Source organism: Sceloporus occidentalis, unplaced genomic scaffold (genome assembly GCF_023333645.1).
Source record: "Sceloporus occidentalis isolate IW3139 unplaced genomic scaffold, rSceOcc1.0.p SCAF_4, whole genome shotgun sequence".
Classification (NCBI taxonomy): domain Eukaryota; kingdom Metazoa; phylum Chordata; class Lepidosauria; order Squamata; family Phrynosomatidae; genus Sceloporus; species Sceloporus occidentalis.
Window position 1 is genome coordinate 84,136,874 of NW_028316984.1, and position 19,435 is coordinate 84,156,308.

General features: G+C 42.0%; 1 protein-coding gene across 9 annotated transcripts in view; it reads left to right on the forward strand.

Moving 5' to 3' along the window:
* The window catches only part of CTNND1 (catenin delta 1), an 88,278-nt gene extending 76,621 nt beyond the window's left edge, over positions 1 to 11,657 (forward strand). For 8 of the 9 annotated variants that reach the window (XM_089520632.1, XM_089520631.1, XM_089520634.1 and 5 more), the window contains 9 exons: positions 449 to 576; positions 2,366 to 2,516; positions 3,742 to 3,934; positions 4,307 to 4,421; positions 5,695 to 5,782; positions 7,120 to 7,167; positions 8,765 to 8,856; positions 9,211 to 9,267; positions 9,578 to 11,657. In XM_089520632.1, coding sequence (XP_089376758.1) covers positions 449 to 576; positions 2,366 to 2,516; positions 3,742 to 3,934; positions 4,307 to 4,421; positions 5,695 to 5,782; positions 7,120 to 7,167; positions 8,765 to 8,856; positions 9,211 to 9,267; positions 9,578 to 9,589 — 884 coding nt within the window. In that variant the 3' untranslated portion in view covers positions 9,590 to 11,657. The remainder of the gene's footprint in view (positions 1 to 448; positions 577 to 2,365; positions 2,517 to 3,741; positions 3,935 to 4,306; positions 4,422 to 5,694; positions 5,783 to 7,119; positions 7,168 to 8,764; positions 8,857 to 9,210; positions 9,268 to 9,577) is intronic. The other variant, XM_089520635.1, reaches the window with a different exon arrangement.
* Positions 11,658 to 19,435: the final 7,778 nt, after the last annotated feature.

Consider the following 19,435-nt stretch of genomic DNA (forward strand, 5'->3'; position numbering starts at 1 on the left):
CCGAGCTACTTGAAGGAGCGCCTCCTCCCACACAATCCACCCCGCACTCTCAGAACAACAGGGAAACATCTCTTAGAGTGCCCGAGAGTGAGATTGACAACAACTCACAAAAGATCATTTGCGACAACAACACCGACTCTCTGGAACAATCTCCCTGATGAAATCCAGGTCTGCCCTACCTTGGATGCCTTTAAGAAGGCTTTGAAGACACTTTTATTTAGGCTAGCATACCCGTGTGACTCCTTATAGATATCATTCCTGATAGAAGTTCACTTTACGGACTGTTAGATTTTATGGTTGTATTTTTATTATGCTATTGATACATGAAGATTTTATATTTTGTAAATTGTATGTAACTGTGTTTTGATGTAAACCGCTTTGATCACCGGAAAAGCGGTATACAGATAAAGCATTATTATTATTATTATTATTATGCATCTTTTTGTAGGTTATGAACTCCTCTTCCAGCCAGAAATTGTCCGTATATACATTTCACTGTTGAAGGAGAGCAAAGCCCAAGCTATTTTAGAAGCCTCAGCAGGAGCCATCCAGAATCTCTGTGCTGGCCGTTGGATGGTGAGTGAGCACAAAAAGAAAGGGTGGGGGAAAAAAGGAGAGAGGCAATGACTGGAAACTGGAGCATGTGTGTTTCTTTAAAAAATGGAAATGCCATGAAAGGCTTGGGTGTCAGACAATGGGCAAAGCAGAAGAAGATTCCTTGGCACCAGGGGTAGGTTGCCCCTATTGCCCATTTCTCTGTGTCCATTTGGACACACCTGCCATCCAACATTTATACTGCTACAAAGAGGGAGGGATCTGCTGGTTTGAGGTGCAGTTAGAATCCCCCCCCCCCAAAAAAAAAAACCCAACAACTCCTGAGGTGTTTTTTTCCTGTTCGGGCTCCTGCTGGTTGCCTTGGCAGGTCCAGTGAAAATTCTGCCAGTGGGGAGACTTCTACATGCACCCTCTTCAATTGCTTGTGTGATGAATGTGTGAGGACTCACTTTAATTTGCCCATCACTTGTTGTTCACTCAAAAGAAGCAATTCCCAGATGTTTACTGGGAACTGCAAGAGGATAATGGCCTGCCCATTAGTTCTGTAATTTTTTTTCTTGCACCCTCAGTTAAGAAAAAAAAGAAGAAGCTCAAGGCGGTTAATAATATAGTTAGGAACAAAGTTGGACAGAATAAAACCATTCTCTGAAGATGCCAGCCACAGATGCTGGTGGAACGTCAGGAATAAACTCTTCTAGAACATGGCCACATAGCCCGAAAAACCCACAAAAAACTATGGATGCCAGCCATGAAAGCCTTTGATTTCACAAAATAATAAACTGCTTAATATGTTCTTGGCCTTTGGTTGAAGTTTTGGGGAGAAGATTCCTGCTACATAATTTCTCCATGCAAGAGAGAGAATTATGTGTAGGTCTCGTCCTTAATTTCTTTTTCTGTGTGCTCAGCCATCCAGTGGTCCTCTCTTACTCCATCCCATCCTGCCCCAGTTTCCCCCCTCTTGCTCTCCATATACATACATACATTTTGCCCTTATTATCCTTCCAACCTTCACTTTCTAACTTCAGAAGACTGTCTGGATGGGATTATTTACAGCTGCCCAGAGTTTCTAATAGAGGAATGATGGAGAATTTTCCTAGATTTGGGTCTTACCTCCCATTCCGCTCTGTAGATTTAGCAGAGGCTCCTTGAGGAGGGAAAGAGTGCACAAATACTGACTTCCAGCTAGAGCCTGGAACACATTTCACAGAAGATGGAATGTGGGGCAGATAGAGAAGGGAATAATTAAGCAGCTCTGCTTGCCTTCTTCCATCACCCCTCTGTCCCACTTACTTGCATAGTCCTAGCAATCAGAATGCAGGTTCTGATTGTTTTTGTGGTTGGCACATTGAATTTTGAAATCAGCAGCCACAGAAAAATTAGAAACAAACCAACACTACTTCTGTGGCTGCAGGAGCCTTGTGTCCTAATCTTCTTTGGATAAGATTTCAGATGGAGACCAAAGATTTCTTCTGTCTCTGCTCCAGAGCCTTGGGGCAGTGTGGAATTTCCGGAATGGAATAGCGAAGTCAACATTGTGGTAGAAAGGCATGCAACCAGTTCTGTGTTTAACTGTAAAAATAGCCAGCTACTTTCAGGGAAAATGTATATTTGCTCAGTACTGAATTGATTGGGGGCTTTGGTTGTGGGGATTTGTATGGAAAATAAATCCCCACCCTGTTAGGGAGATTGTGGGTGAAACCAGGCATTTTGTTTTGGCATTATGAGCAAAAAGTGCAGTTCTGTATATGGAGGCAAACCCTTGTCACGTATTCCATAGCTCTCCTTTCAAGCTGTGCTGTCTCCTTAACAGTATGGGCGGTACATTCGTTCTGCATTGCGCCAGGAGAAAGGCCTCTCTTCTATTGCTGACCTTCTAACACATGATGGAGAGCGTGTGGTGAAAGCGGCGTCTGGAGCTCTGCGCAACCTGGCGGTGGATTCCCGTAACAAAGAGCTGATAGGTGAGAGCAGAAAAAGGACAAGGTGTTAAGTTTTTGAGAGCAAGTAATGTGTCATTTAAAGCAGAACTTGGAAAGCTACATTTTGACAACTTCCAGAAGTCCCCCATCAGCATGACTGCTAGTTATACTAGCTGAAGGAATTCTGTGCAGTATAGGGCAAAAAGGTGACTTCTTTATGTTAATAAAACTGCCCCTTTGCTTCCTGGGAAGCTTTAAAACAGGGGTGGGTAACTGTGCAAGGACTGAGGGCTGCATTAGTGCCCCCCCTGAGAATTTGGGGGGGTCTCATCTCCCCGACCTGCTCCTACAAAAATAAAAGTCACCTTTTTTGCTCCCAGATGCCCTCAAGGGGACAAAGGGGCATGTTTACCATTTTATGGCACTTTCCTGGATGTTTTAAGCCAAAAAGGAAGCCATTTTTAAACAACAAGATGCAAGTAAAAGTCACTGTGATTTAGAAAAAGGTCTCTTTGGGGCCTAAGTTGGCCAAGGGTGGGCCTAAAACATGGTAGAAATGCATCACAAACACCCAAGAAAAAAATTAGACCCTCTGGAGGATCAGGGTAGGGGAAACAGATGTGCTGGAAATGCTTACCATAATGCACATATTTTGGAGGCAATTTTTTATACCTCTTGCACAGTGCAAAATGTAATTGTATTTTGATGTGATGTTTGTTTAATTGTGTTTTAATTTTTTATTCTCAATTTGTTTTTTCAAAGCAAATATTGTTTTTAGCCTTTGTAAGCTGCCTTAGGTCTTGTGTCATGAAAAGTTGGCATATAAATTAGATGGGTGGGTAGGCAGGCAGGCAGACAAGCAAATCAGTGTAGCTCTGGAATAGACATTCTTTGATCTTCCATATGTTAGACTGCAGTTCCCAGGATTCCTTAACATTAGCCGCTAGATAAGGCTGCTGGGATTTGAAGTCTAATAGTAACTGGAAGGCTGCAGGATTCTCAGTCCAAAACTGAGCTTTGAAATGAATACCTCTGAACCTGTCAGTAAACCTCCTCTGTGGTACTTGCAGTCTTCTACGTTTTAGATAATAGCATTTTTGGCCCCTGTCTAAAATGACTATTTTTGGCAAGAGCTTTCTCTATTGGTATTTGAAGCTCTCAAGCAAAGGTCTGCAAGATACAGAGTTCCCTTGCCCTTCTGTCTTCTGCCCACCTCTGTTCATAATGTCCATTCTAAACTAATTGGAGATCTGATCTACACTTGTAGGTAAACATGCCATCCCCAGTTTAGTGAATAATTTGCCAGGGGGACAGCAGACACCAGCTAAGAACCTCTCTGAAGACACCGTGGTCTCTGTGCTAAATACCATCAATGAAGTTATTGTGGACAACTTGGAAGCGGCAAAGAAACTGCGGGAGACACAAGGCATTGAGAAACTGGTGCTGATCAACAAATCTGGGTATGTACAACCCCCAAGTCAGAGAACTGGGTAGATTGTGCCTTCCCCCATTTTCTTCCACAGAGTCTCCCTCATCAAGTGCTTGTGGGCCAGGTGGGATTAGAATATACTTTATTATGGTCAAAGACCAGCATGAAACAAACAAACAAAAAAAACCACCAGCAACAACATTAAAACACTATGGTTAAAAATAATGCTTTAATAATAATACATTAGTATTACATATAAAAGCAATGCAGTAAAATCATGCATACTTAAGGTTGGTTACACAACTGGGTGCTTTGCTCTTAAATAGCTGGAGGATAAAATCTGCCCACTGAGAAGGCGGGATTAGTTCTTCTGTCATACAGTTGTGTTTCTCTAATCTTCTAGGAACCGTTCAGAGAGAGAGGTCAGAGCAGCTGCTCTTGTATTGCAAACCATCTGGGGTTATAAAGAGTTGCGGAAGCCACTGGAAAAAGAAGGATGGAAGAAGTCTGACTTCCAGGTATTGGGCAGGAGGGAATGGGAGGGTCTGGAGGTGAACAGAAATAGTTTGGAGTAAAATATGAGTCAGAGATGGGCTTGATGACCTTTCTACACATTATACTGTCAGATCTGTGATTGGATGTTCCTGTAAGTCACTATTACGTAAAGCACTATTATTCTTTTCTTTTTCCTTTTGTAAAAAAAAAAAAAAAGCACATACATAGAAACTAGGCCAAGTCAAGTTGAAAATTATTCTCAGTGGCTGTTTAGTAGAACTAGAGGATCATGTCAGTCCTGACTTCTCACTGCACCCAGCCCTATGAAATGCTTGAAAACACAGCAGAGCTCCAATCTTTTATGTATTACATTTACAGTGGACCCTTGTTATCCGCTGGAGTCCCCATGGATAACAAAATCAGTGTATGCTCAAGTCCCATTAAATAGAATGGCATAGCAAAATGGTGTCCCTTATATAAAATGGAAAAATCAAAGTTTGATACTTGAAATTAATACTTTTTTGAATATTTTCAAGCCATTAATGCTTGAATCCATGTATAAAGAATCCGTGTATAAAGAGGGCCAACTGTATATTTTGACATTTCTTGAGGCAAGATATGTAACACTTCCCTTTTTTCTTCTAACAACCCTTTGAAGTAGGTGAGGCTACAAGATCAGTAGAGACTTGCCTAGTTTGCCACGGCTGGAGGATCATGGCTGAGGAAAGATTTGCACATCTGTTTCCCTAATCCTTGTCCAGGGGTGGGCAAAGTGTGGCCAGCAGGCTGCATTAAGCCACAGTGCACCCCTTTAGCCTCTCTGGTACTTCCCATCCTAGGAAAAAATTGATACAAAATTGGCCGGTCTTGCCTCTAGTGAGTGTAATCAGCCTTTTAAAGGCAATACAAAACAGCTCTTCCCATTTCCCCATCCTTGCCAGCCTGTTTTAAGCCTGCGGTAGCCTTTTTCAAAAAAATGGAAGTGAGTCTCCTTTTTTGAAAAATGTGCAAGTGCAGCCTGCCAATGTCTGGGGAAAGGCATAGACACCACCACCACCACCCGGCAAAAAAATTGCTAACCTTTGCTCTGACCCCTACACTACACCGGCTCAGAATAATACAAAACACAAACAAAAAACCCACTGTAGATCCAAGCCGTGAGTTAAAAGTCTAATTTGTACCTTCTAGGAGCTGTATAAATGGCAACACATGCTGCCATGTACTGAGAAAGTACCTAGCCATATGAGCCTTGTATCTTGAGCTCTTAAACCTACTGAAAAAATTCCTCCATTTCAGGTGAACCTGAATAACACCTCTAGAAGCCAGGGTGGCAATTCCTTTGATGACAGCACCTTGCCTCTCATTGATAAGAACCAAAAAGGAGGTAAGTACAGGAATGGCAATTACATCAGTTTGACTCCCTAAATTCAGAGAGAGAGAGAAGCCTTCAGTCATGTATTATCAAATGACTCAGTGTGATGGAGGAACAAGGAAAGCTGCCTCACATGGAGGTGGACCAGATGGGGCCATTTTTGAGTACAGTGGGCTGATGAGCAGGGGATCCATTCCACCTCCCACCTATCCTGCATATGGAGAAAACGCATAAAGTGAAATTCCATTTATTCTTATGGCGGTGCACCCGCCATTTTGTCCTATGGGGCTTGCCGTATGCATAAGCGCATGCCGTACTGACTGAAAGCAGTTTTCAGAGATATCAGATGTGAGTCCTTGCCAGCCCTATTTTAATCTCTTTTAGCATTTGTATATTCTCTATGCTATCAAACCCAGTGATTAGAACTACATATTTAAGAATACTTAGCAGTGGGGTGCTTTTCTATTTCAGACTTCCTCAGAACCCATCATTTTAGTACATCTACAGATTACATATTTTGATACTCTTGGGTGGGGCACACCTGGAGAGAAGAGGAGATGCCAGATGTTGCACACAGCAATCTGAAGTCATTTTGACCTGGCATCTAAGTTTTCTGTGTGCTGGACGTCTCTCTAAGAGAAAGCAATCTGCCATGTATTAGTGCAGTAGTTATATATTCCCAAACTGCCTTTTATGGTATTTGAGAGCCTGACAAATGTATTTACTTTTTAGGAGTGCCTTTTGGGGGTGTTCTTAGCAACATTATAGTTTTTAGCAATATTAAAGTTTTCTTAAGAACGGTTTTACCTGTAAAGTTAATGTGTGATTAAAACATGCACTGTCTAGTCATTGCGAGTTGCATTGACAGGCTCTCCATCAAGGGGCAAGATATAAATTGAAATAGAAGTGGAGTTATTCAGTGTTACAAACACTACAGAAAGTCATGTTACATACCTTCAAGTCATTTCTGATTTATGGCGACCCTAAGGCAAAAAGCTATCATGGGGTTTTCTTGGCAAGATTTGTTCAAACGAAGTCTGCCTTTGCCTTCCTCAGAGGCTGAGAGAGTGTGACTTGTCCAAGGTCACCTGGTGTGTTTTCTGTGACTGAGAAGAAATTGAAACCCTGAAACTGTATTCTGAAAGAGTGGTTGTCAGAGCAAGAAAATTGCTCTCTCATCAAAGAAAGTTGAAGTTGGCTACAGTCATCCTCCACATGATAATCTTCTGCAGAGCCTGTTATCTAGTGAACTACTCTTGACAGAACAGTTATTTATATAGTCAAATGTAAACGATTTTGATTAGGTGTTATTATTATTATTTTTTTTTGTTTCTAACTGTTCTTTCTAGACAAGAAATCCTCACGAGAGGAGATCCAGATGGGCAACATGGGATCAGGTATGGGAACATCACTGGCTGAAAACACAAGATAATGTTTTGGCATGTTGACATCTTCAGGAGAGGTTTTAGTGAATAGATCCCACCAGTCCAGCAGATGACCCCTTCTGCACAGTTCCAAAATGGTGCTGAGACTATCTACAATGCCTTTTCTGTCACCTACCTAAATTAGGGTTGGACAAGTGAGATGCTTCAGATATTTTTTGCCTGTATAATTACCATCAGCCCTAACCACCAAAGCCATTGGTGAGGGAGTATGGAAGTTGCAGTTCAAGAAGAACCTGATGGACCACAGTTACTGCTGCTGCTACTGTGTTCCATCAGATTGTTTCTGACTTATGGTAACCTTAAGGTGAGCCTGTTACAGGGTTTTCATGATAAGATTTTTTCAGAGGGGTGTTTGCCATTGCCTTTCTCTGAGGCTGAGAGAGCATGACTTCTCCAGGGTCACCCAGAGGGTTTCCATGTCCAAGAGGAGATTTGATCCCTAGTTACCCAGAATCCTAACTGAACACACAAGCCACTATAACACACAAGGCTCTTGAGTTACCTATCCCTGCATATCTAGCAATACACCTCCAGTCCATCTGTCTTCTGACTGTTATAGGTGCTGTGCTGGATCATGGCCAGCACTGCTTATCATGCAAGTACTGACTTTACTGAGCAACATCATAGGCCGGATTTTTGCATTGAATTGCATAAATATACCAGTGCTCTTGCTGTTAACATGTGGGGAGACACTTCAGCTTTTGAAGCTATTGCAGTCTTCCATTTGCCTACAGTCATGGATGGTCAACTATCCAGGGAGGTGTGGTGGCTATTTTAGCCGCTGCAGCCTGCTCAAGGCCACACCATTGTGTTTGGGCATACTAGAAGTGATGTCTGCCACCTCTGGCTGACATTTTGGCTAATATTTGTTCTGAGGAAGGAGAACTTGTGGGGTTTGAGTGTGACCAAAATTGTTGCATTTGAAGCTAGTTTGGGACCATTTTGGGTGGTTTTCAGGTGACAAATTGGCTGCAAATTGGCACTTTTTTATTAAAATGGAGGAATCTGGTATCAACAGGAGAACTTTGGGGCTCAAAAATGGACATTTAGGCCCATGTTCAACTCATGACCCACACTTCCCCACTTCTGATCAAAATGCTACTAGTAGCAATTTTTTACTATAAATCATGTTACTATATCATCATTTGCAGCGACAATTTAAACAAACAAACAAAACAAAACAAAAACAACCAGTCATTCTAACTTAAGGTGCAAGAACTGATGTTTTACTTTAGTTAACATTTTGGAGTTAATTTTGGGATGGCTGTAACCATTTTTAATAATTTAAATGATTTCTTAACAATTTAATAAATCAACTGATGAATTAATATTATCAATTTCCCTTAATAATACATGTTAATAAGTCAGTTTTCCGTGACAATTTGATGTTAATGGCAACACTAATATTTCCAAGCTCTGGTTGCAGCCCAGAACCTTTGGAGATGTGTGGAGTGACCAACTCTGCTGTGCAGGAAGATGGTTTCCCCACTACTTTGTTTAGCTATCATCTATATTAAATTTTTTCATATTAAATACTCCTTGATTTTAGACAACTACTCTACACTGAATGAACGGGACCACAATAGGACATTGGAACGATCTGGAGAAGACATGGAATCTATGAAGGGAGCACCACTGATGGTAAATAGCTGGGGTTCTCATTGATTGAGGCCTTTGAGATCTTACCCTACAGAATGAAGTAGCAAGAAGCAGTGAAGAAGGAAATTTAATTCTTAAGTAGCTGCTCTTTGTGAAGGGAAAGCCCACTGTCCAAGGTTGAAAGGCTAAGGATTTCTAGAATTAGAGGATGCAGAGGGACAAATGCTGGTGCATATCATCCTTTCCCCACCCTGGTGGAAGACCCAGTAGCTAATCTTAACCTTTTTGACTTTTTCTGCCTTATTTCTCTGATGACTTTCCCTTTAGACTTCTTGTCCCCCTCTCCCCCTCTCCTATATCAGATGTCACCCTTACTAACAATACCTATGTCTGCAGCAGGAGGAAGGGCAAGAATCTCTTGAGGAGCATGACCAGTTGCTTTATCCTCCTATGGTATGTCTTTGCTTTCTGACAGGGCTCTATGGCTTCTACATTTAAGCATGGGTTGTGGGTGGATGGGGCCACACGGGTAGGGGAGAGAAGAAATCAGACCTGTTCCTCCAATCAGAAATATCATCGGGTCAGATTTGATTTCTTGCTTAACCAATCTGCTTCTAGAGATTTATAGCTTCAAGATAACATGCATGTCTGGCTGCTTGATGATTCTGTATCTGTGTTCTGCTTGCCCTATGTAAACCTGTTGCTTGTGGGAATTGTACTGAGTCTAATACTAACCTTAGCCTTTTTGTTTCTCTCTCTACAGCAGAAGATTTAGTGTTGCCACTGGCTGCCTTCTCTGTTTTGGGTTTATAACATACTACGTATAACTCTTTGTGGTGAAATGGATTGACTTTTTTTTAATCTCTTGGCACCAAGTCCAGCCACCCAGCCAAAATGACTGGCGCCTTATGCCCGCAGCGCCTCACACCTCCCTTAGATGGCTGCGCATCCAATCCTCTGGACACTTTTTGTCTCTCTTCTTTTTTAAAAAAATAAAGCAAAACCAACAGCATTCCTGAAGACCAAATATTTCTCCTGATGGATTTCTCTTGAGCAACTAAGGCAGACACTTGAAAAAGTAGAAGCTTCTGCTGCGTCCACAACAGTGGTTGAAGCCATTGGTGCAAATGGATCTCAGCTAAACTCAACCATACTGGAACTAGGTTTTTTTCCTTAATGAGATGTCAGCTTTCTTCATAGAGAAGGGAGAAAGAGAACTCATCTCCTTTTTCTCTTAGCCTATAGAATATATTTTTGTGTGTGATTCATTTTTTTCAACAAAGGATGCTGGGAATACTGGAACATTCCTGGTGGGGTGGGGTGGGGATGATGGTGGTGGTTGTGAGGGAGAAGGGTGGGAAATATTGACAAAGGAGTTTGAGTGACTGCATCTAGGCCAAGTGTGCCTCTTTGAGGTGATAGCCCTCTGTATCCTCATAGGCTGACGAGGAATGTGTGGGTTTGCATCTGTATTCTCCCATTTCTTTATTGCTTCTAGATGGGTTAACTCCAAGTTGAAGGAGCTATTTATTTGTGGGAGCAGAGGAGCTTAGAGTGCAGGGGTGTGGGGAGAGAGAAGAGGATGGGAGTATGTGAAAGTTGGTGGAAAGGGACAAGAGTGTTCAGATTTCTTAACTGGCAATTTTAGCTCTCCACTGTGGGGGGACAACACAAAGGTGTCAGGTTTTGGGTTGCTGATGGACAATTTTGACTTCTGTGGTGGGTGCCTAGGCAGGCTGCAAAGTGCAGAGGCAGAGGATGGGGTGGTGGTGGTGGTGGTGGGGCTGATGAAATGGGGAAGGCTTGGTGATGCAAAAGGTTGTTGAGGAGAGAAGGCCATTTGTAAATATTGCCTAGATCCTCCCATGCAGGCAGGGGAATGAAACCGTTATCTGTCACTATTTACACGTGCCTTTCTTTGCCACTGTGAAATAGCTTGGTGCTTTTCTAATTCAAGTGAAGAAGGTTAATAGTTGCCTGGACTGGAGAGAGGGATTTTGGCACAGAGCCTATGATGCTCCTGCTCTCTCCCTATTCCCTACATCAGAGCCAGAATTCTGTTGCCCCCATGTTTGACAGAAGGACTTGAGTAGTACATATTGGGAGCCAAGTGTGGGAAGACCAGGAACTAATCTGTCAACTACTTAAGGCTTGTGGGCTGCAGAGGGGGAGGTGAAAGTAGGATGGGGTAAGAATCACGATGTGCACCTTAATGGCTCACCTCTTCAGGGAATGAAAGGAATTTAGGCTCTGCTGACAGATCTTTATCCTAATCAACAAAGCAGCAGTAAAGGAGACAATAGTGGCAAGCTCTGGGCACCATATTGGTGATTCCGTCTTTTTCTGTACTGAAGAGGATTGCAGCCTTTTACCTCATCCCTCCTTCCAAACTGTTTCAGCCTAGTTAACTGGAGGGAGCTCTGCTGCCCTTGGCTCCTGGAATGTGCGCCACACAAACAGTAAGAGGGAAGGCACAATAAGGTAGAAGATTCTTGGTACCTCTGACATGCTCCAATCCCAGGTGTTTTCTCACCCCATTTGAGGACGTGGGAGGGATTAAACATGTATATCAGCCTTCTAAGGGCAGAGTCACTCAACCTTTTCTAATGTAAAACACTATTTTCTTTTTAAAATTCCAGACTACCAAAAAATACCCTTCCCCACTGACCAATTCAAAGCTGTAGGAAGAACTAATAACTCACTGACTTTTTTTTTTTTTTTTTTTTGGCTTTTCCTTTGCACCCCGGGGGAGGGGAACATCCTGCTGTTCTTTGAGTCCTGCGCTCACTCTGTAATGCTTTTAAAATGAAATGATTTTTATATAAATAAAGTTTTAAAGTGTGTATTTGTTAAAATGGATGTGCCTTCTCCACATCTTGTTAAGTATGTCTTCATTTGAGAATTCTGCTAAATATGGGATTTGCTTGATACTATTCAATATCTCTCATATTTTAATTTTCTTGCCAGGCTGAATTTGCTTTGTGTGGAATTGCACTTTCTCAGGTGAACTGGAGTTCTGAAAAAGAGGTTGTGCAACAGACAGCATGCAGACTCATGCACCTCATCTAATTAAGTGTTGTCCTCCACAGAATTTCAGATGCATGACAGCAAAACCAAGCTCTTTCCCACTTGGGGAGCAAACGCCTTGTTTTTCACATGATGGCAAGCACTTGTGGGGACACTAGTAATCTTAGAAGCAGGAGGTGTAACTTATTTTAAAAATGAGACTAAATTTGTCAAGACAGGAGAGTGGCACTTTACACAAGGTGCTTGAGGAATGTGCAACTTTTTTTCAAGAAAACATGCACTCATGGAAGCTTGCAGAAATACTTTGCTATAGTTATTGTGTGTATTCAAGGCATTTTTTACTTATGGCAACTCTAGGATGGCTGTGTAGGGGGGCTAAATATCCTAAAGGCACCAGAAGCTGTCTGATCTGGGATGTTAAGTGGGGTTAGCCGTGGTTCCGCTAGAAGAGACAACCTGCAAAACAAGACATCTTTGGAAAGGCAAATCCAGGGTTCTCCCTCCTGCTGTCTTGATGGCCAAATTCCACGACCTTTTGTGGATTGACCCACTGACTAGCCTCCCCCTGTTCTAAAATGGCAATGTACTGTGAAATACCTACCAGTGAAGAATTTATTCAAGGCAAAGTTGATCGTATGTGTATGTGTGTGCCTTCAAGTTGCTTGTCGACTTACTGCAAGACCATGGATTTGATAGGCTTTTCTTAGGCAAGGAATGCTCAAGGGGTGGTTTTGCCATTTCCTTGCTCTGAAATATAACCCCCTTTCCAATCTTCCAATTGATTGGGATTTTTTTACACAGTTCTTTTCATCCCTAACAACTCCACTACCTTAGAATCTGCTTCCTATTCCTCTTACAGCAAGTTCTGAGTTCTATTTGTAAGTTGCTGGTATTGTGATGCAGGGCAAATGAGGAAAATGCAGCTTTAAAAGGTCCCTTTAATGTCCAGTGTAAGGAAAACTCTGAAGTGGATGAGAAAAATTAACCCCCTGCTGTCAAAGTTGCCTCCTGTATTCCCAAAACTTTCCAGTTGAGATATCAAAAGCAGAAAGAAAATACACTACTGCTGTCACCCACCTTTAATCATTGCTGGTTAAATCAGCAGGATTGAAATACCATCTGGCTCCATCATTACTTTTTGTTTTAAAAACTGTTGGTGCCAGAGTACAGAAGTATGTTCACACACAGCCCTCCTCTACTATTTCTCTTTTTTCGTTCTCACAACAACTTTTAAAGTCATATAATTTCCTGTTTTCCAGTGTTTCACAATTTTTGCATCTACCAAAGCTGCTGCATCTGTTTGAATGAAGGTCGTTTACAGAATGCAGTGGGAGGGGAAAGAGTGAGTGTACCTTCTGGTCTTGGGGAAACAAATTTCCTACAGCATTTTATATAAAATATGCTATATAAGCAGTCAGTGGATTGTCTCTGGAGGTATACACTCCTTTCTCTCTCTTCTCTGATTTGCTTGCTCGTCTTCTGGTCCATCCCTCCCCTTCTGAATGCTCTTGATTCCATGTTTTAGGGGCTCAGTACACATTCTAGAAAGGAGTGGGGAGGAGCTGTGCATAAAAGGTGTTGAGGGAGATTTGGCCTGGTAGGTCTTGGGTGAGAATGAAACTGTTTCACTGAAAACAACTGTTTGCATGAGAAATCTCCAAAGCCTATTTATAATAAAGACAACAGTCCGTCTATTTAAGACAGGAGAGGATGGGCTACTTGTGGCATTGAAATGCAACTCCTATAATCCCTCTCCTTGACCTGTTTAGCCTATCACTGTCTACTATGAATTGCAAAAGGCTGTTTGGAGAGTCTTAGTAATGAATGCTCTAAGCTGACTAGCTGACTTTGAACTTCTATAACTTCATGCCTTTGATCTTCAACTAGCATTTCCTGCCTTTAGCAATATCTGTCCCCCTTGGGAAGAAAGATCAAAAAATTTGCTGATAAAGCTCAAAACCGTGAAGGGAGATAACCCCTTATCTCAAGCTATTTTGTATGGGAGATTAGAAATTTTCCCCAAGCATGCCAGGGACCAGTACCATACCTGATCCCATTGGTTCTAATTGTTTCTTTCCTGAAAATACATCAGACTAGCAGTCAGTGGCTTGTGGACTGACACTGGTTCGTGGACCACCATAGCCTTGAGCTAGTCTTAACCGCTTCACTTGCCTCCACCCCATCCTATTCACTTGAACACTTCTGGTTTCCTAAATGAGTTACAGAACTAGGTTATAAAATTGATGGTGGCTGGTTTTATTGGTTTGTTTTTTGTTATTGTTTTTGTGACTGGTTGGAGGCCAGATAGGGGAGGGAAGAGGAGGATTGTACTTCTAGCTCAATAACACTACTGCTCACCCAGTTGGAACCATTCCAAAGTTCAGTCAGCAACCAAAAGAATAATTCACTCTGACAGTTTCCCATTGGTATTTGGGGGAAGGGGGAGAGGGCAACAGAGAGGAAGAGTGAAATCTAGATTTCTAGTACAGTACTGCTGTTAAACAGAAACAGACACATTCCATGCATTCACCCATTTTAATACTCTCTTTTCCAGTCCCATGAATGTAAATAGTGTGAGGCTTTGAGAGAACACACAGATATGCCACCACAGAGTGACTGGGTGGCAAAATAGATAATTCACAGATAACATGACTTGGACAAACAAAAGGTAGCCAGTTGCTGCTTACTAAAGGTTGGCTTGTAAATCTTAAGCAGACAAGTAGTTGAGAATGTGGCTGGATGTTTTTCCCAGGGTGTCATTCTGGAGGCTGGGTTACATGTCTGATCTTGGAGTAATGATGACTCCAGCTGAAGGAGTCCAGTTGCCAGAAGGCTGTTTGTTACCCCCTCCCTTTACTATTCGGAATCTCAGAGTATAGAGGTTTCATGGAGAATTCTACAATGAACCTCACTACACTTAGGCCGGTTACAGACCGGCACTTTAGTGTGTGACGAGCACGCACTAGGGTTACAAAAGGGCGGTGCTTCCGCACTGCCCTAACCCTAGTGCATGTTCGTCACGCACTAAACGGCGGCGGCCCTTGCATATGGCTGCTGCCGTGAGGACGTCACGGCCGCGCCGCCTCTAGACGGGGCGGCGCGGACGTGACGTCTTTGCTCCGCGCCAGGGCACTTAGTGCGCCCTGAACACAGAGCAGGAAGGAGCTCCGCTTCGGAGCTCCTTCCTGGTTTAGTCCGCTGGGCGCAGCCTTCAGACGGCTGCGCCCAGCGGACTAAAAGAGAAAGGGGCCAAGCGGCCCCTTTCTCTTCTCCCCGCCGCCGCAGGGTGTCCTTGGGGCTTGAAGCCCCAGGGACACCCCTTTTCAGGCTGCGGGGAAGCGGCGTTTTGCTGCTTCCCCGCAGCCTGAAAAGGGCGGATCAGGGCGTCAGCAGCTGCCGTTCTGGCCACTGAGGCCCCGATACTCCGGGGAAAGGGGCGGGTCTAGACCGCCCCAAATGGGCGGTCTATAACCCGCCTCAGTACTACAACTTCGATTTAAAAGAAGTCCTATTTCAAGCAGCTTTTGCAAAGTCTGAGGCAGGGCCCACTTGCTCTTTAGAGAAAGAAAACCTTCATTGAAAGATCCAGTGGACAAAGAAGAATTGATTCAACCATCACATCCTTCATTTGGTACAAATAAACCAGATGGATGTGGTTCACTTTAACAACTACAGACAGCTCTCCATATCCATGGATGCAACCATCCAAGGCTTGAAAATATTCTAAAGAAATATAAATTACAAAAAGCAAACCTCGATTTTGCTGTTTTATATAAGATATATTTCACTGTGCCATTGTATTTAATGGGACTTGAACATGCACAGGTTTTAGTGTCTGATGGTGGGGCTCTGGAACCAAACATCAGATACCAAGGGTCCACTGTAATGTTATGCATTTATGTTGTTGCAACAGTTTGCTTTTCAATGTTCTTGTATTTGGAGACATGAGGGTATGTGTTTTACTAGTAGCTGCCGTGCTTGGGCTTGTGCCAAACACAACTGACTTAAAGGTACAGATCAGTACGGTGATATCTGCAGTAAAAAAAACTGTTAAAAGGAGAACTACACAGTTTCGTTTATTTTTGTCCCAAGCCTGTACAGCCCCTAATACATTACTGCCTATTGTGTACTGGTGGAATTGCAACACTGTAGCTTTAAGATTATCTGGTGATAGCTTTCACAGATGAAATGCTTCATCTTACTGGGAGAATTTTATACTTGAGATAGCTTCCCGAATCTAGGACATAAGGTCAATAATGGGAAAATCGGAATAGAGGCAGAAAATGTGGAAATCATATATGGCATCTGTTTGCCAACTGTTGTAGAGATATTTCAGGATTTGTTTTTATACAGTGTCTTAAAGTGGTTGATAATTTAGTGTACATGTACCCCAGTCTCAGCACCTAGTATGAATGTGAAATGCAATGTACTTTGGAATGGAGCTGTTCTGCAATACCAGGAGCAGCTCTCACCAAATGCCAACACCAGCAGATGGCTCTTGTCCTTAGAGTCCTCCAGAGGTCTTTGGTCCTCCAAAAATTTTGGACTTCAACTCCAGGCTGATGTAATAAAATTGAGACAATTGGCATGCTTAGGTCCTATATGTGTTGTATTAAAAGGTTCTTTGATTGCTTGAGATCAAATAAAAAATGAAGCAGGTCATGATACTAAAGGCGATGCTATGATGTCTGAACCATCCCTTGGAGAGTGCCAAGACTGGCTGGGTGTAGAGGGCTCTTTCTTCTTTATTTTGATACAACCAGAGTATCTTTTCCCATGTTCTCTTCATTTCAATACATATTACAAGCTTAGCACTAAAATAATGTTCACATGAGACATCCATTCACACACACACACACACACACACAAGAACTAACAATATAAAGATGGTAACAAATAGCGACTTAGGAAAATATCTCAGCCTTGGGACCATGGCATGGCCAGGTTATGCTGAGGAGTCAGGTGGGATATGGAAAGAGTGCCTGCCTGAGATTCAAATGAGACAGAATGGGAGGTGTTTTAGCATCCATATTTATAGGGCAAAACATCCTGGCACAGGTTTCGGGAAGTGAAAGAATTCCCAGGAAGGAGGAGGGAGCAAGGAATTTGAGAATGGCTGGGCTATCAGTGCAAATGTCCTTGGACAAAAGAATATTGCTACTGGCAGGAAGTGCACTTGGACTTCTGTTTATTTGTAAACCCCAGGTCTGTCACCCACCATCATTCTTATCAGTGCAGAGATTATGCAGATTATTATCTCAATCAATCTATCATGTCTATATGCCCTTGAGCTTTAAATGTGCTGTTAAGGAACATGGAAGAACTATAGAAAAAATAGAAAAAGAAGAATGACACATAGGAAGAAGAAACATAAGAAGATGAACCCCAAATTTTGGAAAGTGAAAGAAAGCTACACAAAGTGATTGGGAAGAACAAATCACCAGGAGCAGATGACATACCAATAGAACTACTACAATCCACAGAGACAGAATCAACTTTAGTCCTAACTAAAATCTGCCCACAAATATGGAAAACAAAACAGTGGCCTACAGATCGGAAGCAATCAATATGTACTCTCACCCACAAAAAAGGAGTCACAAAAGATTGCAGTAATTACAGGAACATTGCATTAATTTAATATGCAAACAAAGTCTTGTCAAAATTCTGCAGCAAATCCTTCTACCATGTATAGGGCAAGAAATCAAGAGGTGCAAGCTTGGGCTCAGGAAAGGAAGGGGCACTTGGGGTCACATTCCAAACATGATGGATAATGGAGCGCACCAGAGAATTCTAGAAAATCAGCATGTGCTTCATTGGTTACCAAAAAAATAATAATAATCCTTCGACTGCTTAGATCATGAAAAGGTATGGAATGCTCTTAAAGAAATGGGAGTGCCACTACATTTGATTGTCCTGATGCAGAACCTGTACTCTGGACAGGAGGCTGCCATTAGAACAGACTACAGAGAAAAAGAAAAACCACATCTGATTGTGGTTTTGCTGTCCAGGGGGAGTGGAGCATTGTCCTTTAGATTACTGTGCCATGTTATGTCTTGATTCTTATGCTATATTATATATTTTGTATTATGTATTTTAACCTTTTGTATAACTATGTTACTGTTATTATGTTTTGTTATGTAATGATGGTGGGGTGTAAGGGGATAGCTTAATGCATTATTGTTTGTATTTTGTTTTGTATTATGTTGATCTTGTTTTGTAATCTTCCTTGATTCCTTCGGGAAAAGGAGGAATATAAATAGATTATATATTATTATATTATTATATAAGAAAGAATGAAGATAGGTGGAAGGAACATCAATAACTTAAGATATGCAGATGACACATTCTGCTAACAGAAAACAAAAAAGACTTGGAACAATTACTAAAGAAAGTCAAAGGAGAAAGTGCTGAAGTAGGCTTAATGCTGAATGTTAAGAAAACAAAAATAACAACCACAGAAGGTCTACATGAATTCATCCTAGGCGATGAGGAAATCAAAATAGCCAAAAATTTACCACACTTTAGATCAAACACTGACCAGAATGGGGACTACAGTCAAGAAATCAGAAGAACACTAGGAATTGGAAGGGCAGCCATGAAAGAACTAGACAAGTTCCTAAAGTGTAAAGATATATTGATATCAAAAGGAATGTGTAGAGCTTGTAGCTAGATGATGCCCCAGTGTGAGAAACTAGCCTTACCATATAAGAAGATCCAGGAGGCTCAGTATGAGGGAGCTCAACAGCACATAGCCAGGATAGAGCCATCAAGAGTGGGATCTGCATAATCCCTGCATTTATAGGAGTGATGGTGGCCAATAGTTTTACAAGTGAACAGAAATCCCAGTACATTTTCCTCTAGGAGTGATACTTCTTTGTCCAAGGACATTTGAGTATCCAGCCATTCACAACATCCCTTCTCATTCTTGTCCCCTGGAAGCTATCCTTTAATCCCTAATTCTGCCCTGGGACAGATTTTGCCTTATAAATATGGCTACCATTGTCTGTATCCCACTTGACTCCTAAGCATTGCTGGGCATGCCATGGTCCTAAGGCAGCTTGCTGAGATATTTCTCTTCCTGGTATCTCCCGATTGGAGCTCCACATCTGAAACAGTACAGTATCTCCCTCTGCAACCCCTTAAGTCACTATCTGCTATCACATTTCATTGCTTATTCCTTGAACATGTACAGTATGTGAGTGAGTGTGCGTGGATGATTATTATCTTTCAATCATAAAACTATTTTTAAATCGTACTCTGGAGTTCTGTTTCTTGGAACTAATATATACAGTCATTTCTGTAGGAAATGAGCAGAGCAGTGGAAGACAGCGAGACTCGGAGATCTCAGCCACAGGGTCACCATGAGCCGATGTTAACTATTATTATTATTATTATTATTATTATTATTATTGAGGGCAGCTAGCAACAACAAATAACTATGAATTCTTGCATCTTTGCGATATCTGAAATTTACTTCTGAAAAGCATCGTCCACTACTTCTTTTTGGTTTGATGACCTATAGTAAACTATCACAATGATGCATTTATTTATGTCGCTATTTATTTTTTACCCAAATGTTCTCAGCTGGTCCATT